The sequence below is a fragment of the Grammomys surdaster genome, unplaced genomic scaffold, assembly GCF_004785775.1.
Source record: "Grammomys surdaster isolate TR1022 unplaced genomic scaffold, NIH_TR_1.0 198, whole genome shotgun sequence".
Classification (NCBI taxonomy): Eukaryota; Metazoa; Chordata; class Mammalia; order Rodentia; family Muridae; genus Grammomys; species Grammomys surdaster.
The window spans coordinates 3,286,420-3,312,027 of record NW_021604643.1 but is presented as its reverse complement, the minus strand read 5'-3'; the positions used below and the strand labels follow the sequence as shown (position 1 = coordinate 3,312,027).

The 25,608-nt window shown below is 40.9% G+C and overlaps 1 protein-coding gene across 1 annotated transcript in view; it reads left to right on the top strand.

Annotated features, from left to right (window-relative positions):
- Window positions 1–23,372, top strand: part of Prune2 (prune homolog 2 with BCH domain) — a 193,327-nt gene extending 169,955 nt beyond the window's left edge. Inside the window, exons 10-14 of the mRNA XM_028770093.1 lie at window positions 1,457–1,559; window positions 2,124–2,255; window positions 3,904–3,990; window positions 10,590–10,688; window positions 23,223–23,372. Of these exons, the coding sequence (XP_028625926.1) occupies window positions 1,457–1,559; window positions 2,124–2,255; window positions 3,904–3,990; window positions 10,590–10,688; window positions 23,223–23,253 (452 nt within the window). The 3' untranslated portion in view covers window positions 23,254–23,372. The remainder of the gene's footprint in view (window positions 1–1,456; window positions 1,560–2,123; window positions 2,256–3,903; window positions 3,991–10,589; window positions 10,689–23,222) is intronic.
- Window positions 23,373–25,608: the final 2,236 nt, after the last annotated feature.

Genomic DNA, 25,608 nt, shown 5'->3' with positions numbered 1-25,608 from the left:
GATAGATAGATAGATAGATAGATAGATAGATAGATAGATAGATAGATGATGGACAGAAGAATAGACAGACAGACAGACAGACAGACAGACAAATGTAAGTAGGGTCTGGTGGTGTATGCCTATAATCCAGCTACTAGGGAAGCTGAGACAGGAGGATTACAAATTTAATTTACAGAATGAATTCAAGGTAAGTTTGACAGTTTAGGAAGACCTTGTGTAAAAACAAGTAAAGGTTGGAGAGGTAGCTCAGTGGTGGGCTCTAGGCTCAGGCCCTAGTAGAATAAATAGACATATTTAAAACCAGTCTACGTTGAGGATATCTCCATGCTAAAGTGTGAGTGTAGCACTTATAGGGTCCTGAGTTTAATCCCCAGCACTACCCCAATGACAATCTGGGGCATTGCCTTCCTTCTTATGTATCAGAGATGTAGTTTGTTCCAGACACTTACCATGGGGAGTTGACTAGCATCTGCCATCAGTTTCAGAAATGAGCTCTGAGGAAACAAAGCTTGTGGGAGAGATGCTAAAATTATGTCAGTTATTTCAAAAGATTTGAATGATGTCCTGAGGTGTATCTGCGTTCTTTGACTTTCGGAGTTTGAATGGTGGATTTACCTGCCTCTCACAGCTCCTGTTTTTCTCAGCTCCACCTGCAAATAGCACTTCCACCTCCCACCCAACTCATCCAGAAATGACTCTCAAATTTTCCCAAACACATATATTTTCATAGGGCTCAAAGAGAATTTAGGTAGGCCCTTTTTTTTGTATACCGCTTTCTCTAAGATGTGAAGCTGTGAATTCTGTGCTGTTATTCTCGGCCTGGCCAGAAGTTACCACATCTTCCTGCCCTTCCTGTTATATCCAGAGAATCCAGGATCACTACAGTCAAATGACTAGGCCTGGAAATCAAAATAAAGGTATTTTGCATGTCTCTCTACTAGGCCCTGGTTACTGGAGTGTGTGGGTCTGGGATTGCATTGCAATTGACTTACTGAGTGGTCACAGTTAACTGGATCTCAAACTAGAGAGAATCAATATAGGTCTAACAGAAGCTCTTTCTCAGGCATCAGAGTGAAACTTTATATAGATTAGCATTTTTGTAAATCAGTGTGGTTTAAGTTAGAGACATATGAGTCAAAGAGTCTCATAGTATCTATAAAAGACTATAAATGTGTTAACCACTAAAAGATAAATACATGTGTATATGCATATAGGATATCCCTCACTATGCTCGCTCATTTTATGATATAGCACATATATATAAATATCTATCTATCTATCTATCTATCTATCTATATATATATATATACATGTATATGTATATGTATATACATATATATACACACACACACACACATGCTGGATAAGACTTCAGATGTGTCTCTGGTTTTTAGCAATATGAGCTTATTTTTAAGGGATTTTACTCAGTTACACATATCTTCTCATTTGTCCCCAGGATACTATGGGGACGGTCTGAATGCCATCATTGTGTTTGCTGCCTGCTTTCTGCCAGACAGCAGCCGGGCGGATTACCACTATGTCATGGAAAACCTTTTCCTGTGAGTGGTGGTTGGGTTGACCTCTTCGGGCATGTGACAGCTGATAAAGCATCTTTCATTGAATGGGTGTGTGGCCTAGCAGGTCCTGAGCCTTTGATAAGAAGCCAGTAGGATTTCAGCCACAGAGGCTTGCCCTAGGGAACTCTGTTCATGTAATAGAGAGTTAAGAAAATGATCAAAGTTTGGCCTGTAGTTAAAACTTTCCTGACATTTCCTTTGGGCAGAGTATTGTTTTTGTTCCTGATAGCATGGTCTTGGAGAGGGAGACCTCCCTTCACCGACTCTTGACCTTGTTTAATCTGAGTTGCCCTTAATGTTTGATAACATTGCTGATATTATTTTCTTTTAATGTCAGCTTTTAAACTCATGTATTTTTCTAGGGTGGCTGCACGTGTACAAATAAAAGGGCAAAGTTGATGCATTGTTCTCAAGAAAAAGATATCACGTACTACTGTTCTTCAGTGCCGTTCACCCTATAATTTGAATGTCACTTAATTATGGTGTAGATAGAATGAAGTCTCTGATGTGGGCACTGACAACGTTTCTCTTCCTTCCTGTGATCAGATATGTAATAAGTACCTTAGAGCTGATGGTAGCTGAAGACTACATGATCGTGTACTTAAATGGTGCAACGCCAAGGCGGAAGATGCCAGGGCTAGGCTGGATGAAGAAATGCTACCAGATGATTGACAGACGGTATGTGGGCACAGCCACTTAATCACTGTTTTGACTCCCTCAGTAGTTCTTAGGTAGTTCTTTTTTAGCCTATATAATACAGGCATATCTTAGAGATACCAGGTTACTCATACATGAAGCAGTAAGTTGTCAAAATATTAATGGAAGTGTCATGTGATGCCCAAAGCTGATCCTTCCTCAATTTTGTCGACTGTAATCCTGAAGCTGGCACCTGATCCACCGTAGACTGAAGGCATGTTGGTGCAACTTGAGTGGACAAACCTAGGTACCCATGAGTCTCAGTGGTGTCATGTGATGTGTCTACTGCTTTCTATACTAGGTTAATGATGGTTTACAAAACTGTTGTGTTCGGTGACTGCTAGTACACAGCACTGCCTTTATGTACACCTTCCTCAAGATACTTACCTCTCTGCTCAGACAAACTTTATTGTCCTATGTAAGAAAATTAACATAACCCAACTACTAATTTATGATATCTAGTATGTATTACAGCCTATTAGATGAGGCTTCTCTCATAAATCCCGTGAGAGTGCCCTATTACCTTCAACTAAGACCTGTTTTAAGATCTAACAAAAATAAAGGCATTGTTAGTACTGAAAAATGTCCCTAAAAACCAAGAATTATTAAAAGGGTCAATTTTCCTTATGTATAAGAAGAAAATAAAGCTTAGTCAGACCAAATACATTGTGAAAGATTAGAGGAGGTAGCTTAGCTAGAAGAATGCTGGAATGTGCACTGTGCCCCCATCACCTGCATATAAACCTAGAATCCCTGCATTCCAGAGGTGGAAGCAAGAGGATCAAATACTAGAGGTCTTCCTTAGCTACCCAGTGAGTTTGAGGCCAGCCTGAGCTACACAAGATCCTGTCTCAAAATCAAAAACAATAAAAAAAATAAATTAATTAATAGTTAAATAGTTAGAGAGCATATTCTTTTCAAGTTAATCAAGATAAAGCTGACAAAATTTAAAATTATCGTGAAGCAAAAATATGACAATTGCTATAAATTTGTGTGCTGTAAGAACATCACTTTTCTCTTTCACATTTGCACTGGTGGGAAAATGAGATTTAAATGTCAAATTATGTCTCAAAAATCATTTCAGGAAGTTAGGAATATAGCCTAATTTATGAAGTGCTTGCCAGGCAAGCACAGGAACCTGAGTTCAATTCCCAGCATTTGGAGGGGTGGGGGGGAACTAGGTGTAGTGGTGCATGCTTGTATGCCTAATTCTCAGGAGGCAGAAACAAGCAGATTCTTGGAGCTCACTGGCTGGCCAGCTGAGTCTGATCAGCAAACCCTGGGTCTTAGTGGGAGACTGATTCAGAAAAAAAGGTAGAATGCTCCTGAAGAATAACACTAGAAACTGGGTTCTCTGCAGGAATGCATATACACATACCCATGTATATGAATACACATGCACACACGTTTGCATGTACATGCACACACACACAGGACTAAGTAGAAAGAGAGAGAGAAAAAAACATACAAAAGGCATTTTAAAAATTAATCCTGGACATTCTATACATCAGAAATTGTAACCTTCCTAAGAACTCCTCCCCAGAACTGCATATATTCTTACTTAGGGATCTATTTTCTATTGGAATGTAAGTTGGCCATAATATAGAATTGTTTCTTTTTTTTTAAATAGGTTGCGCAAGAATTTGAAGTCATTCATCATTGTCCACCCGTCTTGGTTCATCAGAACGATCCTTGCAGTGACTCGGCCTTTTATAAGGTATAACTGTAATAGTTACAAGACGACTGCATGATGTATTTTCCGAGTATGCAAAAAATGTACAAAACTACAAAATACGTAACAAGGGCTTGTAAGCTAAGAGAATCCAGAGAAACTTGATTTACCTCTGCCTTCCTGGAAAGATACTTTGGACTGTGCATCAAGAGTCCTCATTTAAAGGGCCAAATATGATGACACACACTTGTAATCTCAATACTCAGGATTCCAAGGCAGGAGGATTACAAGTTTTATGCCATAGGGTTCTTTAGCAAATATTTTCATGTGTGTGTGTGTGTGTGTGTGTGATATTTACTTCATATAAGTATTTTCCCCAACTATTGCAAAGCCTGGCCTCTAAATTGTTTCCAGCAAGTGTGGTCAATGAAAGCTAAGTCCCATGATGCACAGGAGGATGAGCCAATACTTTACAGAGATATGTTATTTTGTATGAAATAGAACATTTGGGTGACATGAGTCGGTACCGAAAGTGCAGGCTCAAGTGTGTCATTTCCTCTGGGCAAGAACTGTGCAGGCACCAAAACTGGGTGAAGAATCCAAGGGGCAGTTTTGAGAGTGGTATTGTGCTCAAATGTAAGGATCGTGGTTTCTATTCAGTGACTATTCAACCCTTGATTTAGGCATTATAAGACTTCATGTTTGGGGATGTAAAGAAAATAAGACACAGTTCATAGTAGAGTAAAACTTGAAACAGTCAAATGAGTGGAACAGTATTTATTTTCCAGAAACCTTTAAAAATATAATAAAGTCTTTCCTAACACCAAGGTAGATAATAACTAAATGTAAAGTGTGTGTGTGTTTGTGTGGGGGGGATGTATGTTTTGTGTGTATACATGTAAAATAAGGGAGAGTTGTGTTGTTTTGTTTTTTCACTGTACATTCCAGATTTTTTTAGAGGGAGTGGTGTTTTAATAATAATTAAAATACTAAATATTATTGTGGTGCTGTTTAGTACCATTCTCATTCCTGACTCTAACAATTGAGTAGCAGGATTCTGCTGGCAACACATGAACTGCTGACTAAAGTATGAGGAATTTGATGAATTGCCTTTTAAAAAAAAAAAAGTATTATGGAGTGTGGGCTAGTGAAGTAGTTTAGTAAGTAGTTCAGTGGTAAGTGTGTGCTGCCCAAACCTGATGACCTGAGTTCACACCTCAGAATGCCACATTAAAAACCAGATATGGCCAGATGTGGTGGCACACACCTTTAATCCCAGCACGAAGAGGGGAAAGGCAGGTGGATCTCTGTGCGTTTGTGGTCATCCTGGTCTATAAAAAAAGTTCCAGGACATCCAGGGCCGTTACATAGGAAAATCCTATCTCAAAACAACAACAAAAACAAAACAAAAATAAACAACAAAAACAAACAAACAGATGCAGTGGTCTGCATCTGTAATCCCAGCATTCCCTAAGAGATAGTAACAGGAAAATTAGCCTGACGCTCACGGCCAGCGCCCTGGAGTTGTGAGGCAGAAATAGGACCCTGCCTCAACAAGGTAACCTGAGAGAACCAGTTCCCCAGATTTATCTTCTGTGGCACATGTGTGCCCCACCCCACCCAGAAAGAGGGGGTGGTATTTTGCATATTGTGAAGAATGCAAGGTATATAAAAACCTACTTACTAAGTACAGAAATGCTTTGATAAGAGAATAAGAATCAATGTACACAGATAAGCTTTTTAAATTTTAGCTTTTATTTTATTTATTTATTTTTAATTAATTTTTAATTTATTTTCTGTGTGTGTGTGTGTTTTGCCTGAGAAGGTCAGAAGAGGGTGTCTGGTCTCTGGAACTGGGGTTACAGATGGCTGTTAGCTGCCATATGGGTCCTAGGACTTGAACCCATGTCCTTGGGAAGAAAAGTAAGCGATCTTAACTGATGAGTCATTTCTCCAGCCCAAATTTTAGCTTTAAAAATACCAAAAGCTTATTTAAAATTTTATATGAGTCCTACCCCCTTGCCAGCCACTGCATGACAGCTCCAGAGGTGGCCTGGGTCCAGGAGAGCTGGTACCCTTACTAGGCAGCCACCGCTCTGCTCTCCACAGTTGATGGCTTCCGGCAGGGGTACAGGTGGAGAATGACTCACTCTCCCTAGTGCGGCTGGCCACTAGAAGTTTAACTACGCTCCAGTGAGTATATCAACAACACAAAATGGACCTCTTTTTTTCTTTCTTCTTCTTTTCTGGGAAGGAGGTCATGGGTGGAGGGGTGGACACAGGAGGACCGATGGGATGCATGATATGAGATTCCCAAATAATCAATAAAAAAACAAAAATACAAAAGAAGTTTCATATAGGTCTGTGCCCATGAGTGCGGGTCTGTGGAGGCCAGAAGAGGGCATCTGATCCCACGGAGCTGGAGTTACAGCAGGTGTGAGCCACCCAATGGGGATGCCGGGAACCAATCTGGGGTTTTCTGCTGCAGTAGTACGTACTCCTACTGCTGAGCCATCTCACCAGCCCCCCAAATTCAGCTCTGATAAAACCCTTTTAAGACAGGGTTATCCTCCATACCCTAGACTGGACTGTGACTTACGAAGTAGCCCAGGACAACCTTAAACTGACAGATTCTCCTGCCTCAACACCAGACTTCTTCCTTAACTTCCTCTTCTTCCTCCTCCACTTTTTCTTCTTGTTTTTCTTTCTTTTGTTTTTTGTTTATTTGTTTGTTGTTTTGTTTGGGGGGGCTTGTTTTTGTTTGGTTGGTTGGTTGAGTTTTTTGTTTGTTTTGTTTTGAGACAGGGTCTCTCTATGTAGTCCTGGCTATCTTGGAGCTTTCTATGTAGACTAGGATGACCTCAAACTCACAAAAATCCTCCTGTCACTGCCTCCTGAGTTCCTGGATTAAAGTTGTGTGCCACGAGTACCAGCCTTCCTTCAACTTCTTGAGTACTAGAATTATGGGGATGAGTCATGGTGTAAATGTATAATTTTTTAATGAATAAAATATTTTTGTCATATGAATTTAAAAATTGACAGCGATTTAGCACAGAGTGGCTTCATATTTCTGCCATGTGACATTTGCAAGGCCCTAAATTCAATTCCTAAAACTGTAAAACAAATAGAATTAAACCATCCTAACATCATCTGAGAGGCTTCATCCAGCAGCTGATGGAAACAGATGCAGAGACCCACAGTAAAACAATGGGCAGAACTCAGGGAGTCTTGTGGAAGATTGGGGAAAGGTTTGTGGGAGCCCGAGGAGTCAAGGACACTACAAGAAGACCTACAGAGCCAAGTGACCTGGACCCATGGAGGCCCACAGAGACTGAACCACCAACCAGAGCATGCATGGTCTGGATCTAGGCCCCCTACATATATGTAGCAGATGTGCAACATGGTCTTCATGTGGATCCCCTAACAATTAGGGCAGGGACAGTGTCTGACTTGGACGCTGTTGCCTTGCCTGCCTTTGGATACCTTTCCTTTACCTGGGATGCCTTGTCTGGCTTCAGTGAGAAAGGATACACTTAGTTCTGATGTGACTTGATGTGCCAGGGTGAATTGGTAGGGGAGGAGGCACATGCCTGGTCATATAGTTTTTAAATCTCACTGTGGATACAGACAGATAAGTCAGCAGTGGCCATGCAAAGTGAAATTGAAGCACTTTGTAGGGGTGGTATCTCTAGATAGAGATGAGTTTGAGCGTAATGTGTGGAAAGCATGGGGTTAGGGGGTGTATCTAGACAATCTTCAAGGTGAATTTTGAGGGACTAAGTGGGTTAGTTAGCTGAAACTAGGAAGAAAAGTAGCCACCATTGGCAACGTTGTGGGTTCTTCTTTCTTCCACCTTTCTCCACCCTTTCAACTCCTTAACACAGGAGAGAAAAATGGATAGAAAGAAAAGGGGGCAATGTAATTAACTACTTCCTGCTGATTAGGGACACTGAGTTCCTTGGGGCCAAGTGTGATCTTTGCCATCAAGATAACCAATTTTTTTCTTCTTTTTTCTTCCTTGGGAACAACTACTTAACAAATTGTGACCAACAATAATCAATAGTGATCAACCAACAATCCACCATGCCTCTGAAAAACCCCCAGAATTCCAAACTTCATACAATTACAGAAACCATCTGCTGCTGGCAAGAATTATGCCCCTGCTAGAGTACAAAGCAAATTTTAGTCAGGTGCTGTGGACAATCTGAATCAGCCTCATAAATCACACCTGGGGTTAAAATGAAGACATATTCTTATAGTATTTCTGTGTTTATTTGTTTGTTTGTTTGTTTGTTTGTTTTTAAAGAAGCTAAAAATCCAAAATTGTCACTACAAAGAAAAGCAATCCAAGTAGAGGAAAGGACAGGCAGGTGACACCAAGGGCAGAGCATGGGATGTTTAAAACTATCTGTTCCAGTGAAAAACCATCAGAGGGGGTGGGGCGTGTCTGTGCCAAACTCCAAAGGAAGAGGTTTAGAGACCCTGATAGCCTGTTGTTGGGAATGTATGTTGACCCAAAACCTGGCTATAAGATTGGAAGTGCATCTAAAACAGGAGAATTGTTCACAAGTCACAGTCCCTAGTGAAAGCCACAAGTAAGATATTAATGATAGATGTATATATATAAAAAAAATGTGAAAAGCTACTGAGCAGGAGGAGTGGTTAAAAAGACAATTAACAGGCAGTTCACACAATCCAGAGGTTCATAGAAACCATGAAAGAATTTTAGATCATTGAGCAAATTCACTTCAAGATGGAATGAAATATCTTTAGAGTAGTTTGCAATTACACAAGTAAGAAGAAAACACATTTTCAGAAATGCATCTCATCATGTGAAGGAGTGCCAGATTCTCCCTTGAACGACTGCCAGTTCCCCGGGGACTCCACTCAGTTGCATCCAGCTCCTTCCAGGCATGTCTAAGCACTTACACACATCTAAGACGATCCCCTTGTCACAGACTGCTCATAACTCAAATCCAATTTTGTTGGGAGGTAGTTTTCATCGTTGACCTCTCCAGAATGAGCTTTCTAACTAAAAAAAATTAAAAGTAAAAAGTTCTTTTAATTACACTTTAAAAATTGAGAGGCATGTAAATCTACACATGCTTTCACTTATAACACATAATCAAACTTTGTAGTATGAAAGTACTCGTAATAATTCTGCTTATTAAAGAGAATGAACAGAGATGTCAACTAAGACATAACCCAAGACTCTGGGGAAACAAGCCCTGGGGAGTGTGGACTCTGAGGCTAGACCACACAGCTTCTCCAGGCTCCCCCAATGAGTATCCTCAGCTTTCTTATTTTTAAAAGGGAGAAAATATTATCTACCTCACCAGGATGTAATAAAAAAAAGCTAATTCCCATAAATCATGTAAAACAGTGCCTGGCCAACTACTACACAATTTCCTCCTAGAGTCCACCCTAGGTATCTGTGAAGTCTGCAAGTACAGATTCAGCCAACCAATGAACGGTGGACGAGAAAACAGTCTCTTCTAGAATGATGGGAAATGTCATCTAATTTTTAAAGAAGATATTAACTATTATCTAATAAATAAAGCTTTCGCTATACCTATAAATTACTATGGAAAATATTAAACATCTCTGAACATACACAGGCTTTTTCTTGTTGGGTTTTTTGTTTTTGTTTGTTTTCAGAATTTTCAATATGTGTGCATAATTTATGTGTAAATTCTACAATATTCTTATGAACAATTTTATCATTGGACCTGGGCATCCAGGATTGGGTGGCAGTTGCTGGAAGCTGTCCACCATGGCTGCTGAAGGAGAGGTGTGTGCAGAATCTGAAAGCATGGTACTTGTAGAAGTTGATTGATAAATTCAAGGTGCCAGTGTTGTAAAATACTCAAACGGCGTACAACTTCAGTTAGAAAATGAAGATATTCAAGGGAAGGTTTATACAACAAGATGGCTAGCATTAATATACATGTTTTATGCTTTCAAATTTCTAAGAAGGTAGCCTCAAAATGTTCTCACTAAAAATAAATAAATAAATAAATAAATAGACTAAATAAAAAAAAGAGCATGTGAGGTATCATGTGTTACCTAGCACAACTTAGCTGTTCCACAAAGCACTCAGTACTTCAGAGCACCTACTGTATACATGAAGCACACACACGCACACATGCACACACACACATTTGTTGATTAAAAATAATAATGGCAATTCCTAATATTTCTAATCAACATGTATGCATATACATGTATATGTATTATGTGTTACGCATGGCATATAACAATAATGAAGAAGAAATTAATTTGAGAGGGGGAGGCAAGGGTTAGAGGCTTGATGGAGATGCAATGCTCAAGTATGAATTTCTCAGAAGTTGACATATTAAAAAACAGTTACAAAGCAGTGCTGGGCCTGTAACAACAGCTGAGATAATGTTATCCTTCCTGCTCAGCAACCATACTGGGTCAGGCTTGAGCATATCAAGATTTCTGGGTGTGTGTATAGGTCGGAGTGCATGCTTAGCATGTGTGAGAGCTTGGGTTTTGTCCCCCTTGACAGTAATGTAGAAAAGAATTGCAAGAAGGTTTTCGGGGAAAAGACCAGCTTTAGGAGGGAAGTGTAGCGGCGGATGATGTAAGTCTCTTTTCCTTTTTTTTTTCCTTCCTTCCAGCTCAAAGTTCAGCAGTAAGATTAAATATGTGACTAGTTTATCTGAGCTCAGTGGGCTGATCCCCATGGACTGCATCCACATTCCAGAGAGCATCATCAAGTAAGTATGAGGGCTTTGGCGTGCTGGTGAGGAAGAAAACACACCAGAGAAGGGGGATGGGAGAACAGTCCCTTCTAGAACTATGGGAAATGGCATCTTATTTCCAGAGGAGATATTAAGTATTATCTAATAAATAAAGCTTTTGCTATAACTTATAAATTACTATTCTTTCAGATCCTCTTTCATACAACTTGTAATGATTAATTATTGGCTTTTATTTTTTCTAATTTTATACAATATATTTGACCATATCTTTCCAACCAAGATTAACTATTGACATTTTTACCTTGAAATTTGTTTCCACCATGGAGACGTCATTAGTATTAACTAGAATATTTATGCCTCTTACACTATACTTGACATTAAAGTCTTCCCATAATTTGAATTTTTTTCTTAAGTATTTTGTCTACATGACCCCAGAAAATAGATAAAAAAAAAAGACTATTTTCTTCAAATCCCTCCCCCTCCCCACCTTGTCCTAAGAGATGCCTTTAGATGGAAGATTAGATAGTGAGCCTTTGTTGAGGAGTGGGTGGTTGGTGAGAAATAGTTTCTTTGCTTAGGACCAAGCAAGGAGGCAGCCTGTGGGTGGAAAGTGCATATGCTGTGGGTGTGAAGATTATATCTGAAAGTTGGAATAAAAGCTAACTCCAAGTATTTGAAACTAGAATATGGAGACAGAGATGTTAGGGAATGGACATTCCTATCTGATACATTGTTGCAAAGAACCATTAATTTTCTGTGGGTCCTGTCCTGCTTTTGTCTCTTAATGTGGCTGATTAACATGTTCCTGTTTCATTGGACTTGAAAGGGATTTGATCACGGGCTCTAAGAAAAAGACAAGTGTTCTATATCTCTCTCCAGAGAATAGACAGCAAAACAGACCTCCCGATGAGGCCTCCAAAGCATCTCAGTAGCACACACATAGAAACTGGGATCTTCTCACTTACCACTACTGTTTACCCTGGAACAAAGAAGAGCTGTGTGGGTATAGCTCACTTAACTTAATTAAACCCCATTTCACAGATGCCAGGGAGGTAAATTAGTAAGAAGTTACTTATGGAAGTACAAGGAGGGACCAGGCAGGGATGGGACCAGAGTTCAAATCCAAATTAAAAGAGATGTATTTGTTTTCCCTCCATCAGCCAAAACAGACCCTCACACTGGCTACTGATAGACTTACTGGAGTCAGGTGACTCAGTTTAGCCAAGAAGTACTTATGACATCCTAACCAGGGCTTCAGTCCTCAGGAGCTTCACTGAAATTGCAAAGCCAGAGCACCTTCCAGCTCTGGCCTGCGTGCTATAGCTTCACCCTGTCTCCCAAATCCACTCTTTGTTTACAAAATGTTGATGATGTGGAGTCAGTGGAGTTTCCTGGGAGCAATGGAGGCTTCAGGCGAGCAGCTGCTTGTGAGATGGTACCTAGGGTCCCTGAAAATTAGTAGCCAAAAGTCATGCCAGAACAGTGGCTTCTGGGTCCCTTATCCCACAGACTCAAAGAATGAATTTCATGGACAATGGGGAGGATGAGTTTTAGAATGGAGTTTAGTTTATAGACAAGATACCAACAGAGTTCCTGAATAGTAAGAGCAGGTCCCAAGGAAAGGGTGCCATCATATGTCCCTATCTAGGGGCTAATATGGCTTTTCTAAGATTGAGACATGGGACCGGATTGGGATAGCAGGGGATCTGATCAGCCCAGTTGTCCCATGTACCATGTATTCATGTGCCCCAGTTTCTGTCACTCTCATACATAGCTTCCAGACACGAGTATTCCTTGCTATATAAAAGAAAAAAGATAAAAAGAAACCAGACCAGGACAATATGCCCCAAACACACTGGCATTTCTATCCTCCAGCCAGGACAGAACTACAGACATTTATTTCTGGTTTCTGTCCAAGGACAAAAGTACATCTGATCCTTTTTGAGGAGCTGCCCTGAAAAGTGTCCGACAAGATTCTGTCTCCTGTTCTCATCATTTGTTGACCTCCTCCTGTACTACTGTATCTTTGCAAAAGATGGCAAGGACATCCTCTCTTACTAAGGGAGTGAACATTGGCCATTTTCCAGAAAAACACCAGGGCTTCTATGGTGTATCAGAGACAACGGTATGAAAAGAGGGTGCGCTTTGAAGGCAATTCCATGTGAACCTTCCCTCCCACTTTTCAGTGTCTGAGACTTCAGGCAGCCTATGAGAATCCTCCCAGGTTTAATGTTCACATCTGTAAAATGGGGAAGTAATTCTCAGAGTGTGGATGCGCCTGAGTATTGGATGAGACCAGTAGACAGAAAGCTACTATGGGCTATGATTGAGTTGCTTTGGTGACTTACTGTACTGGGGGTCTGGAAAGGGGTTCAATTGAGAAGCTAGACATGACCAGGCACCGTCCATGTATTGTATTCTCAAAGGGTGCATTTTGGAAAAGTTACTTCAAGAGGAAGAGTTCCACTTAGAAAGACTTGTTTTCTGGAGGAAGAACCTAGCCCTGTGGGTCCTCCCCACTCCGGACTTCATCTGCATTTCCTCCTGCCGTTGTTATACATTTCGGGGCATCTTTTCTGTCATGTCCTCTACTAACCCCCGTTGCTTCATTTTTCCCATTGTGCAATTTTCAGATCGACATAGTCAGAATTATTTTCTTTTACGGAATAACATTCAAAGCATCTGATCCCAGTCAGTCCCAAGATCAGAATTCAGCTGGGTGGAGCCTGGCATCAATGGGATGAAATACAGTTTATATTCATTGATGACAGTTGGCTGTTATTAGCTAGGGATGGTTGTAATCCATATAGGTACTATAGACACTCAGTGAACACTGAGCTATTATTCCTGAGGGAAATCTAGGGCTGGAATCCTGTCTCGGGTTGCAATGTTTTCATCACCCACCAGTATATAACCTTGGTTCATATGTGGCTCTGTCTGAGAAAGCTTCTTTTTTTTTCATTTTTTTTTATTGGATAATTTATTTATTTACATTTCAGATGTTATCCTCTTTACCCATCTTCCCCAAACCCCTTATCCCGTCCCCCCTCCTGTTACTTCTATGAGGGTGTGCCCTCACCCAACGACCAACTCCCCCCTCCCCGCCTTCGAATTACCCCACACTGGGGCATCCAGCCTCCACAGGACCAAGGACCTCCTCTCCCACCAATAAGGCCATCCTCCACTACATGTACAGCTGGAGCCCTTAGTGTATACACATACTGTTGACTAGTGAGTAGCAACCCTTTATTTGGCTATGTGTGGTGCAGCTGTGTGTAATCACAGCACTCAGGAGAACACAAGGTCCCTGAGCCTGAGGCCAGCCTAGGCTACACAGAAAGACCTTTTCTCAAACAAAAACTTTGTACTCAAGGCACCAGTACTACAACTTGTACCTAAAACAATCTTATGGGCCACACGTGTTCTCTGTGAGGTACACTAGTTTTCTTGTGCCTACAAACAGTAGACAATGTTCAATAACATAGTTGACCACTATTTGAAATAGCGCGATCACCAGCCAAAAGCACAAAAATGTGGGAAACATTTGGCAAAGTAACTATATGAGACAGGAAGGCACCACCTTATCCTACTGGACTTCTGCCGATTCTGTGCACAGGGGGCAAGAATCTTTGTCACCTTGTCCATGTCCACAAATGACCAAAAGCACTGTACATCGATTTTGGAAATTTCAGATGTCTTAGTGAACAGGCAAATTTGCAAATATGGAATCTAGAAATAGTGAGAATTGACTGTATATTTATGAATTGTAAATGGACCATTGTGCCTAATACAAATAAGCTTTCTCTCCATAGCCAGTCATTGTTGTCTGAGTAAGCGTTTTCTCTCGTGTTCTGACTGTTGAAAGCTTTTACCTGTCATTTTCCCACTGTTCCTCCCTGTCCTCATGGCCTCCATTTCTTATCTTGTAAGGTACGATGAAGAGAAATCTTTTAAGAGAAGTGTGAGGTAAAAATCTGGAGATCTGTATTCACGCTGGACCCCCTGTGTGTGTGTACTCCAGTCTTGTATTCATGGGTGACCTCAACATGCTGCCGGAGGAAGAGTCTGTTTATCCGTCCTTTGTGTTCCCCTCAAAGTCTTTGTCCTGTGTGTAAAGCTGTTGAGGTCAACCAGATTTGCAACTGAAACCTACTAAACCAGATACACCCCTGACTTGGCCCAGGCTGCAAGCTAACTTTAACTATACCGAGCACACTGATGTGAATGTTCTGAGCTTTATTTAGCCAGCATGTTGCCCAACCCCTTGCAACATCTCTATCACCTTTATGAAGGGATTCTCAAAGTAAACGTACATGACTGCCCAACAGGAAGGAATAGCACCCTGTTTAGCTAAGTGTGTCTCTGTGCGCTGGAAGACAGTTACATTAAACAAAAAAGGCCAATACGCACCACTTACATTTGGCTCTGCTTTGCTCATGCTCTGCTTGCTTTTGTTTGTTTGTTTGTTTGTGTGTTTCTTCCTTTTCTCCGTCGATAATTTTTGTTCGTGCAGACTGGATGAAGAACTGAGGGAAGCATCAGAAGCGGCTAAGTAAGACTTGGGTTTTCATTTTGCGGCTGGTGTGAAGTTGGCTTGTGTTTCAGGAGTGACTGGGAGGATCTGCATGCCTGGTGTTTTCTTATTGCGCCCTGATAATAATGCTGCATCTTGAAAATTCCCTTTTTCCTATGGCCGATGTAATTGTTGATGTTTTTATTATAATCTATTTTCCCATAATCCTGGTTACCTTGCAGAAAGCATTTGTCACTGTTTAATTTATTTTTTAAATGTATCTGAAATTTTGGATAGCACCAGAAAACAAACCATAGACACTGTAACGTAGAGTGTTGTGTCTATATAACCTTTAAATATATTGAGGCAACAGAACCACACCAGTTCATATCATGAGGAGAAACAGTAGCAAATGAAAATTGGAAAGATTTGTGTAGAGTTAGTTTTACAGCCTTCCAAGATTTAAATAACACTCTGAGGCTAGAGAGATGGCTCAACTGTTATTAGCATTGACTGTTCTTGTATAGGACCAGGGTTCTATTTTCACATGGTGACTTACAACTGTCTATAACTCCAGGTCTAAGGAATCCTAAATCATCTTCTGGCCTCTGTAAGCACTACATATACATAGTCCACAGACATGCATGCAAACATCCATACACCTAAAGTAATAGTAAAAATCAATTAACACTTGGTTTAGTTTTTGTTATTGTTGTTGTTTGGTTGGTTGGTTTTTAATAACACTATTTTCATTGGGGCTAGACACTGCCCAGCCTTGTTGAAACATGATCCTGGAAAAAGGAAAAGTTATACTATCAGGAAACACAAAATGAACACATGCCAAATGATGTTATTTGATGAGTTATTTAGTGAGGAAACCAGTAAAGAGTTCCCATGAACTTGAGGAGAATTTAAGCTGCGTATCTGTAGCTGTCACTTCTTGCCTTGTTCCAAGGCACCACACAGATACCTGAGACCACAGATGGTTTCAGTCCTTGATTGCACTATCAATTTCCCTGTACAGACATACCAGTAATTCATAATGGGTAACATACTATTGCTCGAAGTTACTTAAGACTTGTGAATGATTTACTTCTCTATAGTTTTCCGTTTGCTATCTTCAGAGCATGTTTGGCTACTTGTCACTGAATCTACAGAAAGGACAGTTGCAGATATCAGGTATAGGGAATTTACCAAAGGCTATTTAGATAAGATAGTTGGGTTAGATATCAAGTTGATTAATGTTCAGTGGGGCAGTAGTCTAACATCCGGTTATCTTTCCACTGCACAAAGAAGGTTCTATCACTGCAGAACATAAATCTACAAGTTAACCTCTGCCCTATGATACTGAGAGACAGCCCTAGAATATCAGGCCTGAGCTGACTGGACAGAGCCCCAAGTCATGCTCTCTGTTCATGTCCAAGGACACAAAGAAATATCCTGACATTATTAAATATATACAGCTGCTATCTGAAAAGCCTGCCATATTGAGTAAATTAATCTTCTTAAATGTTTCTTATATTGTTAATATTTATAGCAAAAACAAAAATCCTGAACAATGTTTAAGACAGTTACCAATTCTAAATTAATGCTAAGTAGTGTGTGGCTACAAATGTTCCCTCATTAAAACAACCCATTGACCCATTTGGCAGGGGGTGCTGTATATTTTTGTTGCAGGTAACTGACAGAATAATTTGCCTAAAATCTGAGTCTTTTACATTTAAAATGTCTGAATGAAAATTATTAGGTCTTAGCAGTCTTGATGCAGATTCATTGGATAAACCATTTGAAGAAGAATCCAACCTCAATTCATTCGATTCTTTTTGATTATGAAATTAAAGTGTTCAAACATTGAGTGTCTATAAAGAAAATGAACTGAGCTCTGTTGACCGCACAGGGGTTGGTCTTTAGTACTTTTCTTGTTCTTGTTGTTTCTGAGACACCATCTCCCTGTTGTAGCCTTTACTAGCTTGGCTCTTGCTGAGTAGACCACTCACAAATATCCACTTGCCTCTGCCTCCCCAGTACTGGAATTAAAGGTGCCACCGCACCTGGTCCCACAGAGGCTTGGAATGCCTCAAAATCCAACCATGTTGGTGCCCCCTTGGACCTCCTTAACTATGTTTTAGCCTTGGATGCAGTCCTTAAATCCTGGGGCAGACACTGTATGAGTATTAGCTCAAAAAATATGATCCCTATTTATCTAAAATTGGAAGCCAACTATCCATAGGTTTAACGTGACTATCCGTGTGGCTTTGCTAGAAAACTTTGGACTTCTCTTACCAAGTCAGAGTACATAGCAAAGAACAGAGCCTCCCTAGCTATTGCTTTCCCCCATCCCTACAGCATTTTAAAACCTCTTCCTCTCCATCATGTTGGTACATGTGGTGCAACACTCCTTACCCATCAAGTTTCTCGACACCCTTTCTCCACCTCCACAGAACTGGCTCCGCCCGACAGCTTTCTTTTTAACCTTATATCCACACAGAGGTAGGAAATACTTTTGAAGGGTCTGTGCTATATTCAAACCCATTCTTAATTTGCAGATGAGGAAGAATCCATCTGCTGCCCTTTCAGGGGTAGCATTTAAACACCTGCAAATCACTGTTCTCTGTTGAGAGATCACCTAAAGTTAAAAAGCAGAAAGCCTGCGCTTGGAAGGTTTCCCATTCTTGATTCTGTTCCAGCTTCACTGGCTTTTACAAGCTCACTGCCCTTGCTGTCTAGGCTTGCCAAATTTTCTCCATAAAAATACCAGACCACCAGCAGGGTGAAGAAGGGAGGGAGGATGGATGTAATGCCTAGCAAGGGAAACAGCCAGCTGATATTTTCAGGAAAAATACTGAATTTGTCGTAAACCCTCATGCAAATGGATAAATTCACTTGTTCAGTTAGTCTCAGTAGAAAAGAAACTCTTGCATTTAAAAAGGATTAGGTGGACTGGAGCTGTGGCTCAGCAGTTCAGAGCACTTGCTGCACTTGGGGAGGACCTGGCTTGGGAGGATCTGATATGCCCCATACCATATGGCCGCTCAACGGTATCCAACTCCATCTTCTGACCCCTGCAGGCACCAGTCACACATGCCCTGCACATACACACATGCCTGCACAGCAGTCAAACCCATAATTTTTAAAATCTTTTTAAAAATATAAGTAAAAAGAATCATAGACTCTTTTAAATCATTTTTCCCACTGGGGGAAAAATAACTTACCAGAGGAGGAAAAAAAGTAAAAGTTGAAGTGGACTAAATATTAGGAATTTATATAAGGTGAATTTGAAATCTGTAAGCATAGTTATCACACTGATGTTATGGATAACAGCTAAATTACACAAAGACATGTGCACCATTAAAAACTTTGATTTTCCTGTTTGCTACGCTTCTCTTCCTGGACCTGTGTTGCTTAGGTAGTATTAGAACTCATGACTGCAGCTGAGCACTGCCAGCCCCCCACCTCTTCAGTAGTGGTGAGTGTCCTGCCCCTCTCCAGTACTGACATCAAGCAGAGGAGACCTCGGGCAGTCTTTCCATACTGTGGAAAATCCTCATTCTTGTGAAAACTGAAGGCGGAATGTGTGGTGTCTAGACAAAATTCAGATGTTTAAAAGGTTTTCCTTTAATGTCTAAATATTTTTTATTATTTGAACTATGTAAATTTTTTCAATATTTATCTTCACTGCATAAGAACAGACTTGAAAAGTAAGAAAAGGTGGCTTGGACAGATAACCACTGGAGGTATTTAAAGCTTTATTATTATTATTATTAGTAGTAGTAGTAGTACTGGTATTTATATATCTCAATTAATGGCTATATCTCAGACCTAGTGCTAAAATAGCATCATTTGTTCTGGTATAGATTTGGGATTGTAGGAGTAGCAAATGGTACCAGATTAAACAGTTTCAAATGCTCCAGCCAGAGATGTTGATGTGGCAGTAAGAATGAGAAAATCTTAACTACTTTTTGTTTGTTTGTTTGTTTTCCTTGCACTCAGAACTAGCTGCCTTTACAATGATCCAGAAATGACTTCTATGGAGAAGGAGTAAGAACTCACCATCAATAACAGCTATGTGCTTACATGTAGTATTGTATGGCTGGGCTCAAAGGAAACTGATGCATCCAGGATTGGGTAAACTTAGCAAGATGTTCAGCTTTCATGGGCTCTGAACCTGAAACAACCAATTGACAGGGTCATTTGTCAGCTACTGTTGACTTAGTGATTGGCACAAAGGACAACCGAATGCTTTACCTGGTGTTCCACTATTTCACTCCAAAAATGAGCAAAGGAATTTTTGGACCAGTTGTACGATCACTGGGGCAAGAGGAACACAAATGGGCTTTCAGAAGCACATCATCCATCAGTTAGGGAAAGCTGAGCCTTCCGTGTGAATTTAATATTTAGTGACTAGTGGAGAAATATCTTTGTTTTGCAAATTCTAAGAGGCAGTTGAGCCTGCCTGGAATTATATAGTTGAATATTGTTGTCCTGTAAAAAATAGAAATTGAACTTGCAGAGAGTTCTTAGCCTGTGTCAGACTCTGTAAGAAGTCATGCTCAGTATCTGATGTTCATCCTAGAATAAGCTTATGGGGGTACATTTTACAGAAGAGAAAAGGGAACTGTGAATAAACCATGTGACTAGCCAATGTTTTGCAGCCATTAAGAAAGAGGTGGGAGGAGCAAGGTGGGGTTTGAATCTTGACCTTGCAGATTCAGAATTGGTGGCTTTCAAATCAGAGAGGTAGACTGTGTGGAAATGGTTGCTGCTTTTCATCTAACAAAGGACAAAAACTGTTCACATGAACTGATGATCATGTTTGCTTGGACATCCGGCAAGCAGGTCCTAATTTGGCTTAAATTAAGATTGTCCTTGTTGCCAGGGACCAAGAAAGACAACCAAAGATCAACTTAAAGATATTTCCCTTGTCACACTCTCCTCCGGGTCCAAAGAGAAGTTGGAAAATCAATACAGTGTCTGCAGCTGTCTTGTTGACCTTACAGCTTAAAGGAAGTTTAGGGACAAAACACTGAGTCCCAACTTTAAAAAAGGAACAAAGGGCAGGATGAATGTTGTAAGGGGACATTCTGAATCATGTAGCTTTTTCCTAGAGGTCACTCTTGTCCAAACTTTGGAGATGACAGCCCGAGTTGCTTCAAGGAAAGATGTTTTTGCAAAACAAACATATCTCAGTCTCCCACTCCACCATAACCTATCTTTCAAATACAGGGCGTTTCCTCCCATTGTGAAGCAATGCCCCTTGAACATGAATATACACAGTTCAGCTTGCCCCTCATAGACCTATTGCTGCTACATCTTAAGGCTTACCCACTCCTCTGCCTGCCTTGTTTGTCTCTTCTCTATTGATGAAAGGGCTTTTGGGTTGGTGTACAGGGCAGTGCATCTATTCCTGTGTGGGCTCCTTGCAGGACTGGGTGGGAGGGACAGAGTAATGCTGCCAACTGCTGATGTTACTTCCCATTCTTAGAAGAATGTGTGCCCTAGAAGTTTCCCTTTTCTTCATTCCTGTCATTACTGAGCACCTATTATGCATGTCATCTCCCTAAGCAGCAGGATGAGATTCCAGATGGGTAACTAGAGTGGGCAAGAATTCTCCCCATTGACCTCCAGACCTGTATTTCTTTGCTTGCTTGCTTGGTTACTTTAACTTTGTTCATCTTCTCCAGGCTTTTGGGGGAGATTTAAGAATCCTACCTATATGGAAGCATTTTATACCTCTAGCTAGAACTGAACGGATTGGGCAAATTGGGCACAGGCCTTTCAAGGGGGCTCTGTCTAGTTAAGAATGAAGAGAGATATAAGGATCCTGTCATGGCCTCCCGTTCTCTACAGATAGAAGGGACATTATGTTTGCCTTGCCACTCCTCCATAAAACACAAGTGTTATTAAAGAGGATTGCCTCCTGCCTTGTCAAGAACCTCATTTAGTGCATGTCAGTAATGAGATCAGCCTGTCACTGAATGGTAGGTCATTCTGCACAGGGCCAAGTTGGTTATGAACAGCTAAGCTCATCTTCCCAGGCAGGAGGAATCCCCCACCTACTTTCAGTCCTGGTCAAAAGTTGCCATCGGTGTCATTCTCAAAATTGACACTATTTAGGAAATGACCTTCAGTGCTTTTCACCCTTACTTTAGGGTTGGGTTTTATTCATCCGTACCACAAAGTTAACGTAGGACTGTCTCCATTTGTCAGTGGTTCTATGTGGTGAAGATGAGGTAGAAGCATTATCAGTGCCTTCATTAACCCCACGAGGTGACTGTTGTCTAAAAGGCAATCTGCAGAGTGGTTTCCTGTACCAGCTTATCAGGAAGTTGTCCACAGTTGTTTTTTCTAGATGCTGGGTAAACAGATTTTCGGTTTTCAGCTATTTGGTTACAAAAAGAAAAAAAGAAAAAGAAAAAAAGCAATGATTTAAACCCAAAAAATTTGTACAAAGAAGTCAGAACAAACAAAAGTGTTGAGATGTATATTCTAGTGTGTTATCAACTCAGACCTAGCACTGACTTCTGAGTATATCACAGGACATCTTAGAATCAAATGCATTTTTAAAATGTCCTGCTTTATAAAAGTATGTTAGAAGCAGACACAGGAGTTCAGCAGATGAGAGAAGACACAACCCAACCAAAGACCTGCAGATAGTAAGTCAGATCCTTGACAGCACAAGAAATAAATGTTACCCCAGTGTCTGGTCCCCTTTGAGCTGCCTCTCATCGTATCTGTCACAGCAGCCCTCTTCAAACTTGCCTATTGCCGAGGTAGATCTGCTCCTTCACTGGTGGTGAGATAGGCTGTGCCAACCTATCTCCGTGGGATACATTCCAGAAACGGGAACTTGTAGGATGTGAGTCATGCAGTCGAGTGAGCACAGATACACACTGCTGAGGTCGCTGAGGGAATTCCAAAGGAAAAACACTTCCCTTGTGTGCCCTAGAGTAACAGATGCTCCAGGATACATGTGGCTTTATCTGCAAAGTTACTAGAAGGGACTTGCTTGCTGCATGGACCACAGGAAAGTCCTCCCCAGGACGACTGATGCATCAGAAGGACAGAGAAAACTCCAGACTTTCTGACATGCTGCGTTTACACTACTGGCTCCCCTTTGTATCATGACTGGAGTCCGCTCTCTGACTGTTCACTGGCTCTAGGTCTCTCCCCGTGTGTCTGTATATGTATCTAAGACGATGTTTATTCCATGTTAGGGAGGAGCTAAGAGAGCCAAGAAAGCAAGCTGCTGCTTACATACCTAAGGGGCAGTGTGAGCGGACAGCAGGCTCTGTCTGGTTTCTTCCCCTTTCCGTTCCATCCAGCACCCAGTCTGGTAGTCACTGCTGCTTATTCAAGATGTGCCTTCACCACCCAGCCCAGACTCCATGGCAGACATATTCACAGACACACCCAGAAGCATGCAATACCATCTCTTCAGCCAAGTAAAAGCCAAAACCTGACCATCTCAAGAAAGAAAAGTGGTCAATCAAAATAGGAAGACATTTTGACATTTTTTATCTGATTTCACTTTTGATTTGAGGCTTAACATGAGCCTTTCATTCCTGGGTCCTTTTGAAAAGGTATAAAATGCTTCCAGAAGTAATTTTGAAAAAGAAAAAAGAAAAAGAAAAAAAGAAACAGCCAATATTTTTACTTAAAAATATTTATTTACCTATTTATTTATATGTGTGTGAGTATTTTTCTTGCATGCATGTCTGTATACTATGTGCATTCCCGATGCCCACAGAGGCTAGCAGAGAGTCAAATTTCCCAAGTTATGAACAGTTGTAAGTTGCCATATGGATTCTGGGATTCGAACCCAGGTCTTCTGGAAGAGCAGTGATCTTAACCGTGGAGCCATCCCTTCAGCCTCCTGAGTCAATACTTTCTAGAAAAGCTTAACCACTGGCAGATTATTTTCCAGCTTAGAAAGCTTAGGCAATTTCTTTAATTTGAAGAAAGATACAAACACGTGACCCCCGAATTGACTGTTCCTCACTGGTGTGTTTTCTCTCCTCCGACCCTCTTCAACCCAGCATTGACATGAAGCTGAAAGAAAACCCGTAGCTGGCCTGCTGGAGGAGGATCGCTTTCTGCTTCGTAATTTTGCTGGGACGTACCTACCTGGAAGCGACAGGGATGGTGACATCTCCACTTCGCACCACCTGGTGCCATTAGAAATTTCCAAGGGGGCGGGGGGAATGTGAAGAGAATTTGTTTACTGTTAATATATTTTATGAAATGTTGTGTATTTTCCTATTTTTGCCAATTATGTGCCTCAATGATTTTAGTTGAACCTTAGCAAGAAAATAGGACCTTCCGTTTTACTATTGTGCTAATCCTTGGTGCAGTGGGACTTGATTCCTTAGACTGGTGTTTACTAAAAGTGTAATTCTGCTGTTAGACAAATGTGGATACATTTCTGTAGACTGAACTTCCCTGTAGAGCTTGCTCCAGATTCAAGATGCACAGGGCTTGCCTTGTCCCAAGAATGGGGCTCTCTGAAACTCTGTCTATGAAATGCTGAGTCTGAACAGGACAGACAGACAAACAGATATAAAATCCTCATCAGCTAAGGCATCTGCTCTCCTCCTGTCCACATTAGTCATCTTTCAGCTTTTTCAGAAGGAACCTGGGCTTTCTAAGCCACGTGATCTTTACTTTATATACCTGTACGTAAATTGTTCTTTGACAACATCATTCCTTAATGATCTTTGAAGAACTGCATGTTGTGAAACTTAAGATGAACTATGTATGCTTCAGGCCCCAGAACAGGCTCCAACCTTTACACTTCAGGTGCCAACTCCCAGGTGGCCCACTCCGAAATTATTGGGTAACATTGAATCATTCAAAATTAACACTCGGATGCATTTCAAAAGCAATCTGCTTTAAGAAGTTTAAAATTAAATGCAAGTATATACTAGCCTTTACAAAACAGCTCGTTTCTTGTTTTTATATACCTCTTAAATTGTTATGGCAATTCCAATCTATGGATCTCTGGCAGAGGCTGGCAAGCTATACTGAGGCTAAGGCTCCAGTACAAGAAGAAGTGGTTTCCACACTTAACAGTTGAAAACAAAAATTAATACTTACCTGTCTGAAGCTTCTTTTACACTTTCTTCACCTGAATTGAATAGTGACAACAGACAGTTCTCCACTAGGCCAAAACACTACCTTTACAGAAGGAAAAAAAAAAAAAAGAGTGTGCTGTTCCCTACGATATCAAATATCTATTCCCACCCTGGCTTCCATACTCTTTATATTTACTTAAATGCTTTCCCCAACTGAGTCCACAGAGGTGGCTGCAATCTCATTTGATTTTGCCAAAAACATTTTTTCTTTCAAGACAGGATCTCACCATATCGCCCTCATTGGCCTAGAACTCACAATGTAGACCAAGCCAGCCTCAAACTTGTGGTGATCCTCCTGTCTCAGCCTCCCAAGTGCCGGTATTATGGGCTTACACCACCATGTCTGGACTTATAAGGAAAATTTCGACACTTACAGACAGCGAGACATCACCTGTGGCCTACTGAAAAAAAGTGATGGAGCCTTCTGCAAAAGTGTGGCTCTCTTAAAGCATGGAATCGCCACACTCAAACTGAAAACGTCCAAAAACTCTTTAGAGTCATTCTTCAAAATCATCTGTTACCAAGTAGCTGCCAGGCACAGAGTTAAGACAGGCCCTGCCTGGTGGCTTTGTTGAGGAGAGCTGTAGACACTCTGAGCCCTGAAGAAGTCTCCTCAACATGGAGGCTTCTCAGCCCAGGTGCCAGAGTTCCTCTGGCTTTATCTGCCACATGTCTGTTCCCAATCTGTCTTCCGTACAAGCTCACCCAATATACATGTGCCGGTTCCCTTTCCCTCATAAGGCTCCACTATTTAATTTCACCTGTTAATCCCTTTCAACTTAGTATCTTTTTTGACCTTTGTCTCTTTTTTCAATCTCCCTCCTCAGTTTTTGGCTAATTTGATAGAAAAACCCCAGAGTCAGCTAGAGTCTCTCAGCCTGCCCTGACCTTGGAAGCCTACTCCAAACATCATGGTGATATGAGTATAGTTACCCAATATCCTGATATTCTCACCTGCTTAACATATTAACTCCTTCATAGTCTATTCTGGAAGATGAATTACATGGTTCCCCTAGCCATGTTAAACCTAGGACATGAGAACTGCAGAGTTCAGCTCAGCAAATCTGTAGACATGGGACTGCTGAGAGGCCATGCTTTTCATAATCAACCAGATATGGCAACAGGCTAACAGGCACGCCATTCACACTTTCTTTGAGTCTGTGTATGGAAAATGACTCAGATGGCGTGACATAGTAAATTTGGTGTGAGTGGTTTCAAATCAATGATATTTGGAATATCCTATGGACTATAATACCATTACAGTATTTAAGCACACGTTATCTTACTATCT